The sequence below is a fragment of the Dipodomys spectabilis genome, unplaced genomic scaffold (assembly GCF_019054845.1).
Source record: "Dipodomys spectabilis isolate Male_0828 unplaced genomic scaffold, ASM1905484v1 ptg000019l, whole genome shotgun sequence".
Lineage (NCBI taxonomy): Eukaryota > Metazoa > Chordata > Mammalia > Rodentia > Heteromyidae > Dipodomys > Dipodomys spectabilis.
In genome coordinates, this window is record NW_024870696.1 from 10,187,057 (window position 1) to 10,205,952 (window position 18,896).

An 18,896-nucleotide genomic window follows, 5' to 3' on the forward strand; every position below is an offset into this window, starting at 1 on the left:
CTTACAATTGTTGATTAATTAGTTCACTCTGAGTAAAATTTCATTGTGGGATCAGGTAGAGAAATATTTGATTAAGTATTTAGCAAAATTTATAATGTCTATTAAAATACAATTTGTCATGCAATGGTGCTTCGATAATAAACTCACAGCATGCTGGATCATCTCTGTACTTTAAAATGAAATGGAAAAAAAGGTTGAAGACAAATACATAATAATACAAAGGCAGATATGTCCATCCAACTACACTAGCCAGATTTTTTTTTTTTTTGGGTCCAGTTGTGGGGCCTGAACTCTGGGCCTGGGTGCTGTCCCTCAGCTCTTCAGCTCAAGGCTAACGCTCTACCACTTGAGCCACAGCACCACTTCCGGCTTTTTTTCTTTATGTGGTGGTGAGGAATCGAACCCAGGGCCTCAGGCATGCAAGGCAAGCGCTCTGCCCCTGAGCCACCTTCCCAGCCCCACTAGTCAGATTTTTATCTATTGTTGTTTTTTGTTTGTTTTAAAATCTATAGCTACAGTTACTAAAGAAAACTAAAGAAAGCCATGCTTTTGTAGGAGCACAGTGAAAAGCTCAGGAAATCCTGGCTCATCAAACCAGATATGTACACGTTTCTCCAACAGCTTCACATCACATACCCTGCCCCCCATTTATCTAGCCAGTCATTTACCAGACATGGAAGATATTAATTCTGTTAAGAAGGTCTCATGATGCTTGTATTCAAGCAAACCTTATGTACTTAATCATGGTCATACATAAAGTGCAAAAGTAATGATTCTTGTCGTTCAGATAAATGTAAAGTGCTTTTTAAGGTAAAAAGATGGGAGTTTTCAACTGAAGAAGAACTAAGAGGCAAAATATGCAGACACTACTAAAATCTACAGTAAGAAGAAATGTACCCATGAAAAGGAAAAAAAGTAAAAGCAATTTGTTCTGGTTTTGCTGTGTCATGTCAACCTGGAGAGGCCCTGGCCACAGGTGGATATTGAGGTTCTGGTATTCAGAGGTTTCAGGTAACCACTAGCAATTTTGAAACATTTCTCCTATGGATAAGGGTGGACTACTCAGTAAGTTTCCTCTATAAAATCACATATAAATGTGCAATCATGAAAGAAGTGAATTTCAGTGCATTCTTATTAAAGAGGTAAGGCTGCACCGGGGGCCAGGTACTTTTTCAGGGCACCTTTGACCTCACTATTCCTCAGACTGTAGATGAGGGGGTTCAACATGGGCGTCAGGATAGTGTAGAACACTGGCACAACCTTGTCATGAACCGCTGTCCTGTAGGACTTGGGTCTCATGTAGATGAAAATGGCAGCTCCATAAAATAGGCCCACCACGGCCAGGTGTGAAGAGCAGGTGGCAAAGGCCTTCTTGCGGGCATCTGTGGAAGGCATGCGGAGCACAGCAGCGAGGATGAGACCGTAGGAAGTCAGGATGAGGGAAAGAGGAATCAGAAGCATCAGCACACAGCAGATGTACATGAGATACCCAAAGACAGATGTATTAACACAGGCCAAACGCAGTACTGCGGGAGCCTCACAGAAGAAATGATCTATCTCACGTCTACCGCAGAATGGGTAGCTCAGAGTAGCCACAGCCTGCATGAGGCCATCAGCTGCCCCCAAGAGCAAGGACCCCAAAGTCATTCTCAGACACAATGGCCAGCTCATGAGAACAGAGTATCGCAGTGGGTGGCACACAGCCACATAGCGATCATAGGACATGGCTGCCAGGAGGAAACTCTCTCCACCACCCAGAGTGAGGTAGATGAAGATCTGCAAACCGCAACCAAAGAAGGGGATGGACTTTTTGCCAGTCAGATAATCAGCTGCCATTTTTGGCACAATGGTGGAAATGAGCAACAGGTCCATGAGTGAGAGCTGGCTGAGGAGGAAGTACATGGGCGTGTGGAGCCGGTGGTCCCGGTGGATGAGAAGAATCAAGAGGGCATTGCCTGCTAGGGAGGTGAAGGAGATAGTTAGAATCACCCCAAAGAGGACTTGGTGTGCTCTGGTGTGGTTAAGCAGGCCCAGCAAAATGAAATCAGATGTGGTGTTCCCATTGTCCATGACTTCTACCAGAAGGAATCCTGGAAATGGAGAATAGGAGACTGGTTCCAACATCCGTGAGGCTTTATATGATTGAACAATTGATTTCTAGAAAGCTATTCCTGTGAAAAATGATGAGACCTATGCCAAATCCCTTATCTGCTTTCAGGGCCTGAAAGCTTCACACACACACACACACACACACACACACTTATATATGAATAACAAATACATAGATTATAAATACTTCATTAGTTTAGTATCTATATTATTTTTGCAATATCTTTTTTTATTTTTCTTAGGTAGGTCTTGAAAGGAGTTTCACTATGTTGGAAATGAACCTTATAACTTGTGGGAGGAGGAGTGGGGGAGGTAGGGGAGGGAAGGGGTAGTGGGGGAAAAAGGAGGGGTAACAATGCTACGAGAAATGTACTCATTACCTTACTGATATCATTGTAACCTCTGCACAGCACCTTTAGAATGAAATAAATTAAAAAAATAAGAATAGAGATGCAGAAGTATATGAATACCATGCCTCTTGATCAATGTTACCCTTTTAATATTTTCACACACTCCTTCCACTCCACTCATTCCCTCACTTTTCTTAATTTTAAGGTTATAAATTAGGTTTTAAGATATAAATGGAGTTTTAAAATTAAGGAATGTAAGAAGTTTAATGATCCAAATTGCTAAGAATTTACAATTTACATAGGTTAAATTTATAAAAACAGATTAGAAATAAATAGCTCATCTATTTGCACTTGAATTACTGATATATAATCAATAGTCTAAGAAGCTGAGATGTGTGTATGTATAAGTAAGATAATTAGTCGTAAGTCTTCACATAGACTTGGTATCAAAATGTGCAAAAAATTCCCATTTCAATTAATTCTCTCCAAAATGAAATCCAGGAAGAACTTTCCAAACAAAAAAAATACATTCTCAGAAACAGAAAAATGAAATAGACCATAGATAGAAAGCATAAGTTAAAATCTGGGGTTGTTAGCAACACTCACAAGACAATATGTTGGAAATGATCTGTACAATTCGAAGGGGGGAGGGACAGAGGGAGAAAAATGAGGGATGGGGTAACAAATTTGATAAGAAATCTTCTAATTACTTATGTAACTGTAACCCCTTTCTATATCACCTTGACAATAAAATTAAAAATTTTAAAAATTTGGGGTTGTTGGATGTACATGAAGTTCAGTTCACAGAGATTTAAACAGAGTAATACTGACTTTCTGGGAGATTTTCCTACCATATGAAACTACAAAGTCAAATGATTTAATAGCTTTTTGCTATAGTAGACAGTTTCTCTTTATACTCACAAAAATGCACGTTATTGGGTAGCTAAAAAATACTATTCTCTATACAAGAGCAGGGAAAATGAATTTCTTCTCCATACCTAACTGAACTTAAATATTTAAAAACCATTTTTATCTTTGATCTGCAAGTGCCAATCCTGACTTCATCTGTTGAATCCAAGAATCTGGATGAGGATACTCATTTCTTCTCAAGAGTCTTGTCTAACACAATACATCTCCATGAGAGATAGAGATAGAGTCCATTTCTTTTTAAAGCATTCCCCTTTCCCACTTTTTTCATCCCCCTTGACTAAATGTAATTCTACCTTGAAAACATGATGCATAGGACTCTGCCCTACCCTAACTATCATATGTTATAATTTGTTTTTGTTTTTTTAAGTTTTCTTTTTTTATTGTGAAAATATCATACAGAGGGGTTACTATTACATGGGCAAGGTAATGAGTACATTTCTTATCAAGCATTGTTGCCTCCTCCATTGTATTTGGTTGTTTAAAAATTAAGTGTGTTGAAAATGCATTTCCCTTGCAAGTGTCACCTTTCTGTCCTAGATTTGTGTCCCTCATAGTCTCACAGATCCAGTGAGCCCTCCCAACACCAGGAGTCACATAAAACTCTCACCTTGGATCTCACTCACATCTTATTGCCAACGTTATGAAACACTTTCAACACATCTGTCATTTAAGGGACTTGATTTTCCATGCCTTAAAACCTCTGAATGTTATTAAACTCAAATTTGTAGAAAGTATACTTGGAAATTTAAAAAAATCTATTTTTGCTGCCATGTTATCTTTTATTTTGCTTGTCGTGAAATGAATCCCAAGACCTGACACATGTTACATATGTGACATACTACTGAGCTATATCCCTAGCACACACACACATACACACAAAACACATATATGTAAATATAAATATGCAAATCTACTTACAGATAAATAATCATCTATTTGAATATATAAGTATATATATATAAACAAATAAATATATATACACATATGTATAGTGGTTCAATGATCACCATTATACATTTCTATATATCTTGATCTTTCCCTAATATGAAATTGCTACTCATAAGACAAATATCTAGTCTCTCCACTCCCAGCTTATTAAATGCTCTATTATTTGCTTTCTCTATCCAGTTGATAATTCAGGGAAGCTTACATAATACACACATAATACAATGGTTTTATATTTGTGACTGCTACCTCACTGATATAATATCTGGTAGTTTTATTAATTCCTTATCATGAATTATAATTTATTTTTTCTAATTAACATCTATCAACTATGTATAATATATTCTGTGTATTTGTGCATAATTCTGTTGGCATTTGACATCATTTCTTACTTTTCAGTGGATGCTTTTAAAGTGAAATCAGGTTTTAGTCTAATGACCTAGTCAATACATCATAGGATGTAGACAATTTTATGTAAAGATTATTTAAATGTGTCACTTAAAAAGCATAGAAACTAGTTGGGCACTGGTGGCTCACGCCCATAAAACTAACTACTCAGGAGCCTGAGATCTGAGGATCATGGTTAAAAGCTAGCCCAGGCAGGAAAGTCCATGAGACTCTTTATCTACAATAAACCACTCAGAAAACCAGAAGTGGCCCTGTGGCTCAAGTGATAGAGTGCTAGCCTTGAGCTGAAATGCTGAGGGACAGCACCCAGACCTAGAGTTCAAGCCTCACAACCAGAGAAAAAAAGGAAGTGCTCTATGTGAGGCTTGATAATGTTTCTTGTTTAGTCAATGTTAATTTGCTAAAATGTGTGTATTCCTATTGTAAAAATGAGAAATTTTAACTCCAATTGAAATGTAACTGATCCAATCAAAGTATAAAGAAGCCAATTAAAGTAGAAACAAAGCAGATTTATGGCATAAATTCCTGAAAATGGGCCCAAGAAGTCTTAGGGTAGTTGGCCATTTGAGTGAAAAAGTAGTGCTTTCTGTAGGAAAATAGTAGTGCTGTTTAGAAAATAGTAGTGTTTGTTTAGAAAAATTCAGGCTGAAAATAAGGATTTCCTTTCTCTATGTGCTCAGAAATTTGGAACTTGGTAGTTACTATTTCTTCTGCTTCCATAACTATTTATTAGAATTATTGATTATTTTGGTATCTTTACTTTAGAGCTCATATTTTGTACTTGAAATCCAGGGCACAAATAGAGCCTTCCCCACACACAAAAACATCATTGAATAATCTCAGAATATTCAAAACATTGTAACTTTTCCTTCCATATTTTTCCAAATTAATTACCACTATATGATTTTAAAATTCTGATAAACTTACATAGGAAATCAATATTGTCCTGCATATTGTATCAGAGTAACATACAAATCATTTCTTTGGCAGAATTGATAAGTTCTCATTTGAATTAGGCTAATGACAGCATTAACTAGAATACTGTTTGCTTCAAACACTAAGATGTGGAGTCAAAAAATTTTCCAAATGACTAACTCGAAAAGCTAGAGTTCAAAGTTTACAAGCAAATGATCAGTTATTAAAAGACTTCCTGGCAGATGGTGCTGTGAAGAAGGCTCCAGGGCAAAATGAATCAGACCTAATCTAAAAAATAAAGGAAACAAAAGGGGCTGAATTTCTAACTCCAATAGTACAACAGTTCCTATCTGCAAACATAGCATGGGGTGGGGGAGACAAAGAGAGATAGAGAGGGATGGAGCAAGAAAGACAGGGATGGAGTGAGATAGAGAAAGAGACAGCAACAGAGACATGTGTCTTACCTAAAAGAAGTAAAAATGGTGATTGAATAGGATGGATCCACATCCTCTGTGAGACACACTGTCTCAAAGCTCCTCTTGGTGTTGAGAAAATTTATTCTAGCTGCGTCCTCCTCCTTTTATATCAGTAATGCAGTGAACTATTACTGGGACTGGAACACTGCCAGTCTAGGCTGAAATCATCATAGTGGTAATGTACCAGAGCTGCTAAGTGTGAAATTCAGGCCCCCAAGGTGCATAATGTTTATAAATATGTTCTCTATATTTATAATAATAATATACCCTCTGTTATATTTTTCATCCCAGGAGGCACACATGAGAGTCTTGGTTTACTAGCGGTGATTTGAGGTCCAGCATCTTGGGACGATTTAAACAGAGCTGTGCATAGGGTGCCACAAAACTCTGATGTGGTCACAGCTAAAGCCTCAGATACCCCAGGAAAGAACTCTGACCTGTTACTTTGTGTGGCTTGCAGGAGGTCAAGTGATGCTTCCATTTTGTCACCATGGCAACATTGTTTGGACTCAATCTCAGTTGTTTCCTGTAACATCCTTGTCCTTGACAAGACTTCACTACTCCAAGCAGTTGAGGAGCATGTATTTCAGTCCTGCAGGGAGGAGGACATGGAAAGCCCAGGATAAAGTGCATTTCACTGCAGTCACCAGAATTCACCACACTGCAGGAAGAGGACCCTTTGATCTTATGCTTATTGGTTCAGTATTTCTAGAATCCAGCAGGCTACTACTTTGTTACAGAATAAAGAAGACAGCTAAAAATATCCAACAGTCCACCAAATAAATGTTTCTTTTGGAGTTCAGGTACCAGAAGCAAGATGGAAAGAGTTTAGGATTAAATGGACCCTATCTCAATGTTATCATGAGAATCTTGAATCAACTGATGGAAGACTCAGGGTTTATATTCAAAAGATGTCAAACGTAGCTCCGTGTGGGTGGCTCACATCTGTAATCCTAGCTACTCAGTAGTCTGAGATCTGAGTATAGTTTTGAGCTAGCCCTGGCAAGAAGGTCTATGAGAATCTATCTCCATTTAACTACCAATCAGTTGAAAGAGGAGCTGTGGCTCAAGTGATAAGATGCTAGCCTTTAGTACAAGCTCAGAGACAGTGCCCAGGCCCTGAGTTCACTTCCCAGGAATGGCACCAAAAATGTAAAAGAACACTGTTAGAAAACACAGACTTTCTAGCTTGATAAAAGGAAGAGATGAGAGAAGCAGTTCATTAAAACAATTTGGTTTCGCTAGACACCCGTGGCTCCTTCCTGTTATCCAATCTACTCAAACGGCTGAAATCGGGAAGACTACTGTAAGAAACCAAACTGAACAGAAAAGTCTATGAGATTCAAACTCCAGTACACAAACAAAAAGAAATATGTGGACAGCATTTCTCAAGTGGTAGAGTACAAACCTAGCAGACAAGTAAATTTAAGGTCCGAACTTTAACTCAGTATTATGAAAAACGAATAACAAAAGACAAATGCAGCACAAAACCTCAGGTTCTATGACCAATGTCTCTCATGGGATATAAGAATTTTGCTGTTCCTATGTGTTTTGTTCTGATAAGTGGTGGTGGTAGATCCCATGGTTGAAGTGTGTAACTCACTCTTATTGTAATACAGTGCTTTTCTGTTCTCCAGAGGAACTTGTCTACCTTCCATATGATGAGCTTTGAGAATGAAAATTCACTCATACAGCAGATGTTGTGATATGGTCGAATGTTGGTTTCTGTGACTGTACTCAGTATTAGCCATCCCACTACATGGTTATTTCTGTTCTTCCTGTTCTTCTTATTCTGTTCTTCATACTCAAGAAGGATCTTGTGTCTTCTTACATTGTATGTTATAGTGATAGAATACCACAGCCTTTGTAATAAGGAACAAATTTGTTTTTTTCATATTTCCAGATTTTAGAACTCAAATTCATGTCTTCTGCATAAACAAATAATTTCTTGCTACATCAAATGTTTGAAGGAAAAGGAGCAAGAGAGGAAGAGGTGCCAAAATCACAACATACATTCTTCAGCCTTGAATGAAGAAGTCATTTTGACTCTCATGTTTTATTATTATGTTATAGCTGTCATATGTGGATAATCAGCAGCTTTCTTTCATGGGAATGATCCCTTAGTTTATTCACCAGAGTTGAACACCACCCTCTTCGGAATAGTATTATTTGTAGGATATTACTTCTGTACTTTTAAAATGACACTATGATGAAAATGAACTATACTATTTGTGGGTAGAAACAGGAAGGAAAAATTGCAGAGGGTGAGGGAAGGGGTGACATTATTTTAAATGATTCTTAGAGTTGTCTTTAAATTGACTATCTCCCTAAGACACATACTTAAGAAATATATAGGCTTTTTTTAAGGTTCTGATTTTGCAATGGTTAATACATATGTGTAGCTATTGCTGAACCATATTTTTTTCAGTTTTACAACTATTCATACATACATTTGAGACTTATTCTAAATGATCAGCATGAGACAAATAATAAGCTTACTTTTCTCATCCTCAGATAAAACAACCTCACACATGCTAAAAGTAAATGAGGGAAATGGAATTCAGTAACCTCTCAATGTCTACAACCTACTTGGTCCTCTGGAGGTGTCCTTCACCTTTCTTCTTTTACAATCTATCAGTAAAGATCACATTCCTTGTGAGGAGAACATTGTGGAACTCTAATGGATTCACAGTAATTAATTTTATCAAACTTCACATCTACTATAAGTAAATGAACAATACAGCCAAAGTGCATAGGATCATATATTTTATTTCATGGATGGTTTCCCAGAATGTAAAGTAACAATTAAACTAAACTAAATGCATAGAACCCCTTCACAATACAAGCACATCAATTAGAGATTTTAATTGCTTTAATTTTTTTATTGTAAAGGTGATGTACAGAGACCCTACAGTTACATAAGTAAGAAAATGAGTAAAATTCTTGTCAAACATTGTTAATCCCCTCCCTCTTCATCTCCACTTTCCCTACCCCCTGACTCTCTCCCCCTCAAGGTATACAGTTCTTCCCACATAGTGTCTTGTGAATATCACTGTTGCGTTGGTCCATTCTTTGTCCTTTGTCTCACCATTTTGAGAAAGATATTTAAGAATATTGAAATCAGCATCTACAATAAATATTCCCACCAATGTCCATATTGTATATTTTATATGATTAATATTTTTTGCTTATTTTGGTGTGTGTGTGTGCATGCACACATGAATGTGCATGTACACGCGAGAGCCAGTATATATGCTCAGTTTCAGCAGCCTGAGCTTTTTTTGCTCAAAGCTACTGCTCTACCACTTAAGCCACAGCTCCACATCTGCCTTTTTAGTGGTTAATTGAAAATGAAATCTCACAGTCTTTACTGCCCAAACTGGTTTTGAACCATGATCCCAGATCTCAACCTCCCAAGAAACTTGAATTAATGTGTGAGCCTCTAGAATCGGGCAAAATAGTCATTTCTTTATGATCTGATAGTAATTTCTAATATACTGATAAGAATTAGAAATAAAAGTAACTATGACAAAGTAAATAATAAATATTTCCTAAGTTTTTGAAATTCAAAAATTTCTTGTAGTGTTAATGTTAATTTTTTCACATTTCATTTTAATGTGGCAAATTTGGTATCCAACAAAATAAAAATTGATGAATATGCATATGTACATGGAGAGATATGAAATGAATAATAATATATGAGCTACAGAATTCCATGAACATTGAGATATTTGTATTCCTTCCCATTGAATTGGCCCTTTGCACAAGTATGAAATCCCTATAGGAATTTTCAAACTCATTTTGCAACCTTGGCAAGTTTCTGTGGACATTCCTAAGGGAATGCACACACACACACACACACACACACACACACACACACACACACACACGTGTTAAATCAATCAACATATAGTATTGGCCTGGTATCATATTGTCCTTATGGAGGAAACACAGATGGCAAATCTAGGGATGAAAGATGTGAATGTTTGTTGCTTTTAATATTGCTCATAGCAATTCACCCAGAAATAGGACTTTGTTCATGGATAACTGCAGAACTCTGTGAACTCTTCAATCCAGTGCGCCTGTAAAACGTATCCAGATAAAAATGGTACATATTCTAAATGTGTTTTATTTATCACGTTGAAGTTCAGACTGTTGGAAAAGTGCTTAAGAGAACTTTTTTCTTTATTTTTTATTGTGAAAATACCATACAGAGGGGTTACAATTACATGAGCAAGGTAATGAGTACATTTCTTATCAAGCATAGTTGCCTCCTCCTTTGTTTCCGCTTACCATCCCTTTCCATCTCCCGGCCCCACGCCGTGCCCCAGTTAGCCCCCGCCCCCACCTTCCACCCCGCGCCAAAGTTGTAAAGTTCGTTGGTTCAAAGCTGCCCTGTTTCAAGTATAATGTAAATGTATAGTGAAAATGTAGTATATGTAATATATACTATGTAGTATATGTAATATATAATGTAAAAGTATAATGAAAATGTAGAGGTTTGGTCATAAAATATTAACAGAAAATTATATTTTACTATGGTGAGTTAGCTATTTTTTTTCCTAAAATAGGTGAAGTGAATTTACTATTTGCTGACTCTCAAAACACAGTATCTTTTCATATCTAAAATATAAAATATTATAGTTCAGGAGAAATGTAGTGGGATATCTAAACACTGAATGTGATTGATAGTTAAATTGAATTTATAGTCAACTACTGATATTATGTATAAACATATGTCCTAAATTTATGGTAATTTTAAAGATCACACAAATAAGCATCATATTGTCGAAATTATGTTTACTTCAAAGTTCGTAATCATGCTTGACAAAATATATGTTCAATATTTGTATGAATTGAAACAATACTACAAAATGCAAGAAAATATTTACTTACAAATGAACCAAGATACAGAAAATAATATTTGCAGGGATAAAAATTTTTAAAGATTTGTATGTCAAATCCAAAATGGACAATGGGGCTTGAGAATTATTAGGGCCAAGCTGAAATGGACTTAATGAGTAGTTTCCATAAATGACTATCTCCAAACATGAAGCAAAGTGATTGCCTAGATTTTTAACTTTCTTGTATTAACTCTTTGGATAATGTAGATTCCTGTCTGTATTCAATACTTAAATATGAAAAATGATCCTTTTTTAAGTTGACCATTTCACAAAATAGGTTCAATAATCTATGTCTATGGTATATTTCAGAAATCAATTTTACATGACGGTTTTGTGGGCAGTAGGTGTAATTTTGCAACTGAAATCATCTTGGAAGATAAGTCATAACTTCTCATTTAAAGAGAAGAATGATGAAGGTCCTTTTAGATATAGGACTGTCATACATAAGTAGACTCATGATGAGTTCCTGCAAAATTCAGTGGCAGAAAGTGACACTTTAGACTCCAGATCTTCATTAATGATTTCTCTATTTCTTAGTATTTTCTATGTGATAATTGTTGCTAATGGATGCAGTATTTATATGTATTTCCTAGAGTAAATAATAGTTTCTTGAACACTTTGTTATCATGAGTTTGTTCAAGTTATCTAGATTTCATGTAATCATAATTTGTGCAAAAGCATTCTCCAAAATGTGTCACTGTTTGAATGCATTATGTTTAAAATACAATAGTAATAGGTACATTTATCTAGCTATGGGACAACGTTGAATTTTTTCAAATTTAAAACACACCAGCTGGAAATACTTCAGATAATTACAGGAATGACTGTAATATGTTTTACTCATCTGTTTATTGTCCTTTTATTCAAACACAAACTCTTCCTAATACTATAAATACTTCCTGCAGTTTATTTTGACCTTTGATTTTTTTAGTTCATATAAAAATCAGTAAAAATTTCAGTTAAATGAGCATGTGAGCACTCTATAATGCTTCTTCATAATTAAATGGAAGTTGTATTAGTCACTGGACAGTATAACAATAACAAATGTGCAGATGGAATGCTAGGTTGTTTTCCATGGTGATGCTAAGGATAGTGATAATTAAATGATGTCCCAGATATTCTTTAGCGATGATGTATACAAGGTGCTCTGCCAGCATTTACTGTGAATTATCTCGTATAAGCAGTGGAAGTTATCCTAAACACATACATTTGAAATTTACACATTCATTCACATCATTTGTAGAGCAATGCGAGTATCTGGCTCTAGTAAAATTTCCCAGGCAAGGATATTGTAGTATTGAGAGAAATTCAGAAATTGGAGTCACTTGGAGGATATGCAATTGATCTGTGCATCCCCACCACCTATCATCAATTTTATTTTTGTAGGAAAAAATGAGAATACGACAAAGCCAGTATGTGAAAACAAAGAGAACGAGTCCTAGAAGGAAATAAAATTTAGATTGTTCATTGATACACCTTATTTCTCATGAATTTTCCTCCAGGTAATGCCCATGATGAATTCCTGTTTTATTGACTTTGGTTCATATAAGTTTTATTTAACTGGGTAGTTTAAAACATAATGCTGTTGTATCAGCATTGTCAACAATAAATATTAGCTAGATTTATATCAAATTCACCCCAAGTCTAAATTATTGGCATGGCATCAGAGGAATTCATTTCATCATCTGTAAATTGTTAATGGTTCTATTATTCATATGGTTATTGGTCAAAATTTAAGGTGATACCATCCTGGTAGGTGTTTATACATGATCAGATTCTTCAGAGTTGGGGTAATAAAGGCAAGTTGATTTATCAAGCACAGCCTTTTACAAGTTTATGGTGCTTATTTTAACTTACCATGAAGTTTTCCTCATATTTTTTTACTTTTCTTTTTCCTGTAGGGACAATTAATGTTGATACTCTAACATATAAGGAAAATCAAGACAGGTGACATCTTTTTGAATAGTCTGTAAATGGATTATTTACTACTATTTCAGTGGAGTTATCCATATAAATTATAGGAGCCTATTTGTAGTTTATTACAGATGCAAAACTATTGTGTTAACTTTAGTGTTTAATATATATATTCAATAGCTAAGCTTGCTTTTCGATAAGGAGTAACATTTCTTGAAATGATGTCATATGAGAGCTGTCACATAGAAATAGATCAAGAAATCATTGAAAAGATGCTTAATAGGCAGCTAAGAACCATAATGCCATAGAACTTATATTTTATTTCATTATTTCTCTTCTTAATGAAAATAATATCCATTGACTTACGAAAATATTATTATTGACAGATTTTTTGAAAATATAAATGATGGAAGGAATCGCAATTTTTATTTTATTCAAGTTTTCAAATACTCTAGTTCAAATATGCCAGTCATATAAAATTATAACTGTATAACACTCCAATGTCAGTATATAAGGAATCTAAACATCAGTGCATAGAAAATCTAGCTCTCCTGGTATATATATATATCTATATATCGTTTTTTAAAATCAATTATGGGGCTTCAACTCTGGGCCTGGGTGTTGTCTTTCAATTCTTCAGCTCAAGGCGAGTACTCTACCACCTGAGCCACAGAACCACTTTCTCCTAGTATTTTTTTTTAACCTGGAGATTCTCAGTAGCCACATGGAGTTAGAAACCCATTTGAACCAAACAGACTGAGGATCCTGCATTTACTTACAATTTGTTTCTAGATTCACATATGCAATATTTTGAGTCCTCTTCCATTATTAACTGTAGACTATTAGTTAATAAGAATTTAATATTTATTTAAATCATGCCTAAATATTTCCTTGGTATTAGACAGGGTAAAACAAATATTTCATAGCCTCAATGCGCAAGCCTTTTTCTATTATTTTAAACAATAACTGTATCTCCTAATGGGGACTCTCACTCTACACAAACTTCTGATATTAAACTCCTGTAGATGGATGTCTACTAATATTTTAAGTATTTTAATTGATTGATTTATTATTTAATTTGATATTTAGTTTACTTTATTTATTATCTTCAAGTTTCTGTATGAGGATATTTCAAATAAACATGTCCTTTTATGTGTCCAACACATTCTGATCAGAGTCACCACTCCATCACTCTTCTTTTCCCTCATATCTATTCTATTAATGCTATTTTAACTTATGTACTTTGAGAATTACTACTGTATTCAACCATCAGTCCTCTCTCCAATCATCTGTCCCCAATTTCCCTTAGTACTCACCCTCATTTCAAGTTGTTTTTGTTTCAGTGTCTTTGCTGTATAGTTTCGTAGTTTTTAATTGACTCAGTGCAGTTGTGTGTGTTTGTGTGGATAGGTGCACACGTGAGAGTGTTTTCTGTGCATTTTCACTATGTTTCTGTCTTTTCTTTAGCTTTTCTCACTGTGATGAGTTATGTTTCCAAGCGGCACGAAAGTATGGCATCCCTTTCAGGTCAGAGAAGGTTGAGCTTTCTAGGGATCTCTTCTCCCTCTAGGAGAACATTCCAATTAATACCCACGTTGAAGATTTAGTAGGCTTTGTTCTTTCTAGCACTTAAAGACTGATTCAGACCATTGACAGATATTGTGTCACAAAGCATGCACTTTTGCATTGTGGTTGTCCCTCTAATCTCTTCTCTATATTCACTTAATTTATAACGTATTTATTTATTTCTTTTTTAGAAATTATGCTTTTATTGTATTTAAGTAGATGTATAAGAATTTTCATTCAGCCTAGAGTATTATAAGTATAACACAACTAGATTGAAATCACCCTTTAATTATTTTCCCCATCCATCCCAAACCAACCACAATGTATATGATATGGCTGCATTCTCCCCCTTCCTCTCTTCAACTGTCTATCCCTTTCCCCTTACTTTCTCTCTATACCCTTTAAGTGCCAGTTTCCTGCATTTGTTTGTAATATTAGTTTTTCTAAAGAATCATACAACTTGAAAATTCTCCTGCAAAACCCATAATTATTACAATGTTAATTATATTCTATATATATTTCAAAATGCAAATAATTCTAAGTATGGAAAAGAAAAAAAGGAAAGTAAGAAATTTTGCAATGTAAAGTCATGTGCAATGTTCTGTAAGCTTGAGCGAAAGGAAAAACATACATACCCTTTTTGAATAATGAATGCGGGGTATAAATGTTCATGCAAAGTTTCTGTTTAGAATATTCTGAATGTGAGTGAAAATACTTTGTATACTTAACACTTGATAAGAATTAGAGATATTTTGAAGACATGAACAAAATCTAACATCTGATTATAAAATACTTTGTTTCTGCATTTATTTGTAAGAACTTCTCAAGAAAGATACTCTGTTTTTGAACTTAAACAGAACATCTATTTCAATTTCAGAATAAGTGATATGACTGAATAGAAAAGAGTAGCCAAAGCAAGAGAATGATAAAAATGTACCCAATAATAGGTATATATTTAAGAAACTTATAAAAGCCCTATGCATAAAGCATGATATAACATGTTTAAGACACCTGATTTTTTAAGGAAGTAATATGTTTATACTGAAATACACTCAATAAAATTAATATATCCATTCTATACACTTGTAAATTTCTGTGAATTACTTGTCTCACTTGAGTTTGTTTCTTGAAGTTTATACATGAGATACAAAATTAAGTTTCAGTTTTCTACAGACTTATTTTTAAGAGCTGTCATACTTTATGAAGAAATCACAGTGTGATTAATGTGTTCAAATCATTCAATGTTTTATTTCTAATTTTCTGTATTACGTGCTTCTAGGAAAAAGTTAATGAACAGCCTATGGAAAAGTACAATCAAACTTCAACAGATTTCATCTTAATAGGATTATTCCCCCCCCCCTCCCCCCCGTCAAGGATTGGCCTTTTCCTGTTGATACTTATTGTTCTTGTCTTCCTAACTGCTTTGGTTGGCAACCTCTCCATGATTCTCCTCATCCTCCTAGATAGCCACCTCCACATTCCCATGTATTTCTTACTTAGCCAGCTCTCCCTCATGGACCTGACTTATATCTCCACTACTGTCCCCAGGATGGTTTCAAATTTCATGTTGGACAATGAGAAAAGTGTGGCTGAAATTAGGAAAGCAACTCCATTTGTAATAGCCCCACAAAAAATAAAATACCTAGGAATTAACTTAACTAAAGAAGTGAAGGACCTCTATGATGAAAACTTTAAAATCTTGAAAAAGGAAATCAACACAGAACTTAAAAAATGGCAAAACCTCCCATGCTCCTGGATTGGAAAGATTAACATCGTGAAAATGGCAATACTTCCCAAGGCTATCTACAAATTCAACGCAATACCTATCAAAATTCCACCCTCATTCTTCAAGGAAATAGAAGAGGCAATCCAAAAATTCATATGGAACAATAAAAGACCCCGAATAGCAAAAACGCTCCTGAATGGAAAGAACACTGCTGGAGGAATATCAATACCAAACTTCAAACTCTACTATAAAGCCATAGTAATCAAAACAGCTTGGTATTGGCATAAGAACAGACCTCAGGACCAATGGAATAGAATTGAAAACTCAGAAATGAACCCACAGACCTATAGCCATCTAATCTTCGATAAGGGAGCTAAAACAATAGAATGGAAGAAAGACAACCTCTTCAGTAAATGGTGCTGGCAAAATTGGTTAACTACATGTAGAAAACTTAAGCTAGATCCTTATATATCACCCTGCACCAGAATCAACTCCAAATGGATCAAAGACCTTGAACTCAAAGCAGACACTCTGAAAACATTACAGGATGGAATAGGAGAAACCCTGGGTCTCCTTGGCTCAGGCCGAAATTTTCTGAATAGAGACCCGGAAACACAACAAATCAAAGAAAGGTTGGACAAATGGGATTGCATAAAGTTGCAGAGCTTCTGCAGGGCAAATGACATAGCTAGCAAGATCAATAGAAAGCCCACGGATTGGGAGAAGATCTTTACTAGCCATACAACGGACAAGGGTCTCATATCTAAAATATACTTGGAACTCAAAAAATTAAACCCCCCAACAACAAATCCTCAAAGAAACAACTGCCCAATAAGTAAGTGGGCGAAAGACTTAAAGAGAAACTTCTCTGAAGAAGAAAGAAGGATGGCCAATAGACACATGAAGAAATGTCCAACATCCCTAGCCATAAAAGAAATGCAAATCAAAACAACATTGAGATATCACCTCACTGCAGTTAGAATGGCAAAAATCAAGAACTCTAACAACAACAGATGCTGGAGGGGATGTGGACAGAAAGGAACCTTACTTCATTGTTGGTGGGAATGTAAACTTGTTCAACCACTTTGGAAAGCAGTATGGAGGTTCCTCAAAAGACTTCACATAGAGCTCCCCTATGACCCAGCAATCCCATTTTTGGGCATTTACCCTAATGTTTACAAACAAGACCACACTAAAGCTACCAGCACAACTATGTTTATTGCAGCATTATTTACCATAGCTAAGATATGGAACCAATCCAGATGCCCCTCAGTAGATGAATGGATCAAGAAAATGTGGTATATATACACAATGGAATTCTATGCCTCCATCAGAAAGAATGACATTGCCCCATTTGTTAGGAAATGGAAAAACTTGGAAAAAATTATATTAAGTGAAGTAAGCCAGGCCCAAAGAAACGTAGGTCCTATGGTTTCCCTTATTTGTAATATCTAGTATATGTATGAGTCAAGCGGAAAAGGTCAGATAATGTGATGTCAGGAAAATGAACCCTTAGATGTGTATTTTAATTTTTTTTTCTTTCATGCATGTGTTTCTAACACATTTATAAGATTATCTCTTTGTTGCTTTGTATGTCCCTCCCCCACAGTATAACCCCTGCTTTCACTATATTTGATGTCAGTATAACTTGTGGAGGAGATGGGGAAAAACCAGTTGTTTAAGGATACAGGTGGACCTGTTGCAACAATGAGAAGTACAAGTTGTCATGTCCAAAACGAGCTTTACAACGTTGTTGCGGGGGGGGGGGGGGGGGGGGGGGGGGGGGAAGGAGAAGGATTGGGATTAGGGGGGGAGGGGGGAGGCTGGGAAGGGATGTGAAGGGTAAACAAAGGAGGAGGCTGCAATGCTTGGTAAGAAATGTACGCATTATCCTGCCCATGTAACTGTAACTCCTCTGTACAGTATGTTCACAAATAAAATTAAATTATATTAAAAAAAATTTCATGTTGGGTCAGAAGTCTATCTCCTTTGCTGAGTGTGGCATTCAGATCTTCCTCTTTCTGACGTTAGCTGGTGCTGAAGCATTGCTACTGGCTTTTATGGCCTATGACCGTTATGTGGCTATTTGCTTTCCTCTCCACTACCCCATTCGTATGAACAAAAGAGTGTGTGTGTGCTCATGATAACGGGATCCTGGGTACTGGGCTCTGTGAACTCCTGTGCTCACACTGGTTATGCGCTCAATATCCCTTTTTGCAGATCAAGGGCTATCAATCACTTTTTCTGTGATGTCCCTGCCATGTTGACTCTGGCCTGCATGGACACCTCACTCTATGAATACATGGTATTTTTGAGCACAACCTTCTTTCTCATGCTTCCATTTACTGGTATCATGTATTCCTACGGTCGGGTTCTCCTTGCTGTGTACCGCATGCACTCGGGGGCAGGGAGGAAGAAGGCCTACTTCACCTGCAGCACCCACCTCACTGTGGTGACTTTCTACTATGCACCCTTTGCATATACTTACCTATGTCCCAAATCCCTCCGATCTCCAGCGGAGGACAAGTTTGTGGCTGTATTCTACATCATCCTTACCCCAATGCTCAACCCCATCATCTACATCCTGAGAAACAAAGAAGTAATGGGAGCACTGAGAAGAGTGACTCAGAGAATTTGCTCTTTAAGCCGGTAG

At 36.0% G+C, this 18,896-nt stretch overlaps 2 protein-coding genes across 2 annotated transcripts; one reads left to right on the top strand and one right to left on the bottom strand.

Annotated features, from left to right (window-relative positions):
* Positions 1–1,134: 1,134 nt before the first annotated feature.
* Positions 1,135–2,124, bottom strand: LOC122103883 (olfactory receptor 2T8-like). The gene has a single exon (XM_042674571.1). The coding sequence runs from the start codon at positions 2,122–2,124 to the stop codon at positions 1,135–1,137; it is 990 nt and encodes a 329-aa protein (XP_042530505.1).
* Positions 2,125–15,817: 13,693 nt separating this feature from the next.
* On the top strand, positions 15,818–18,896 carry LOC122103884 (olfactory receptor 2L5-like). Its single transcript, XM_042674572.1, is given in 3 exon segments — positions 15,818–16,102; positions 18,220–18,369; positions 18,372–18,896. Coding segments are annotated over 3 exon segments (960 nt in total).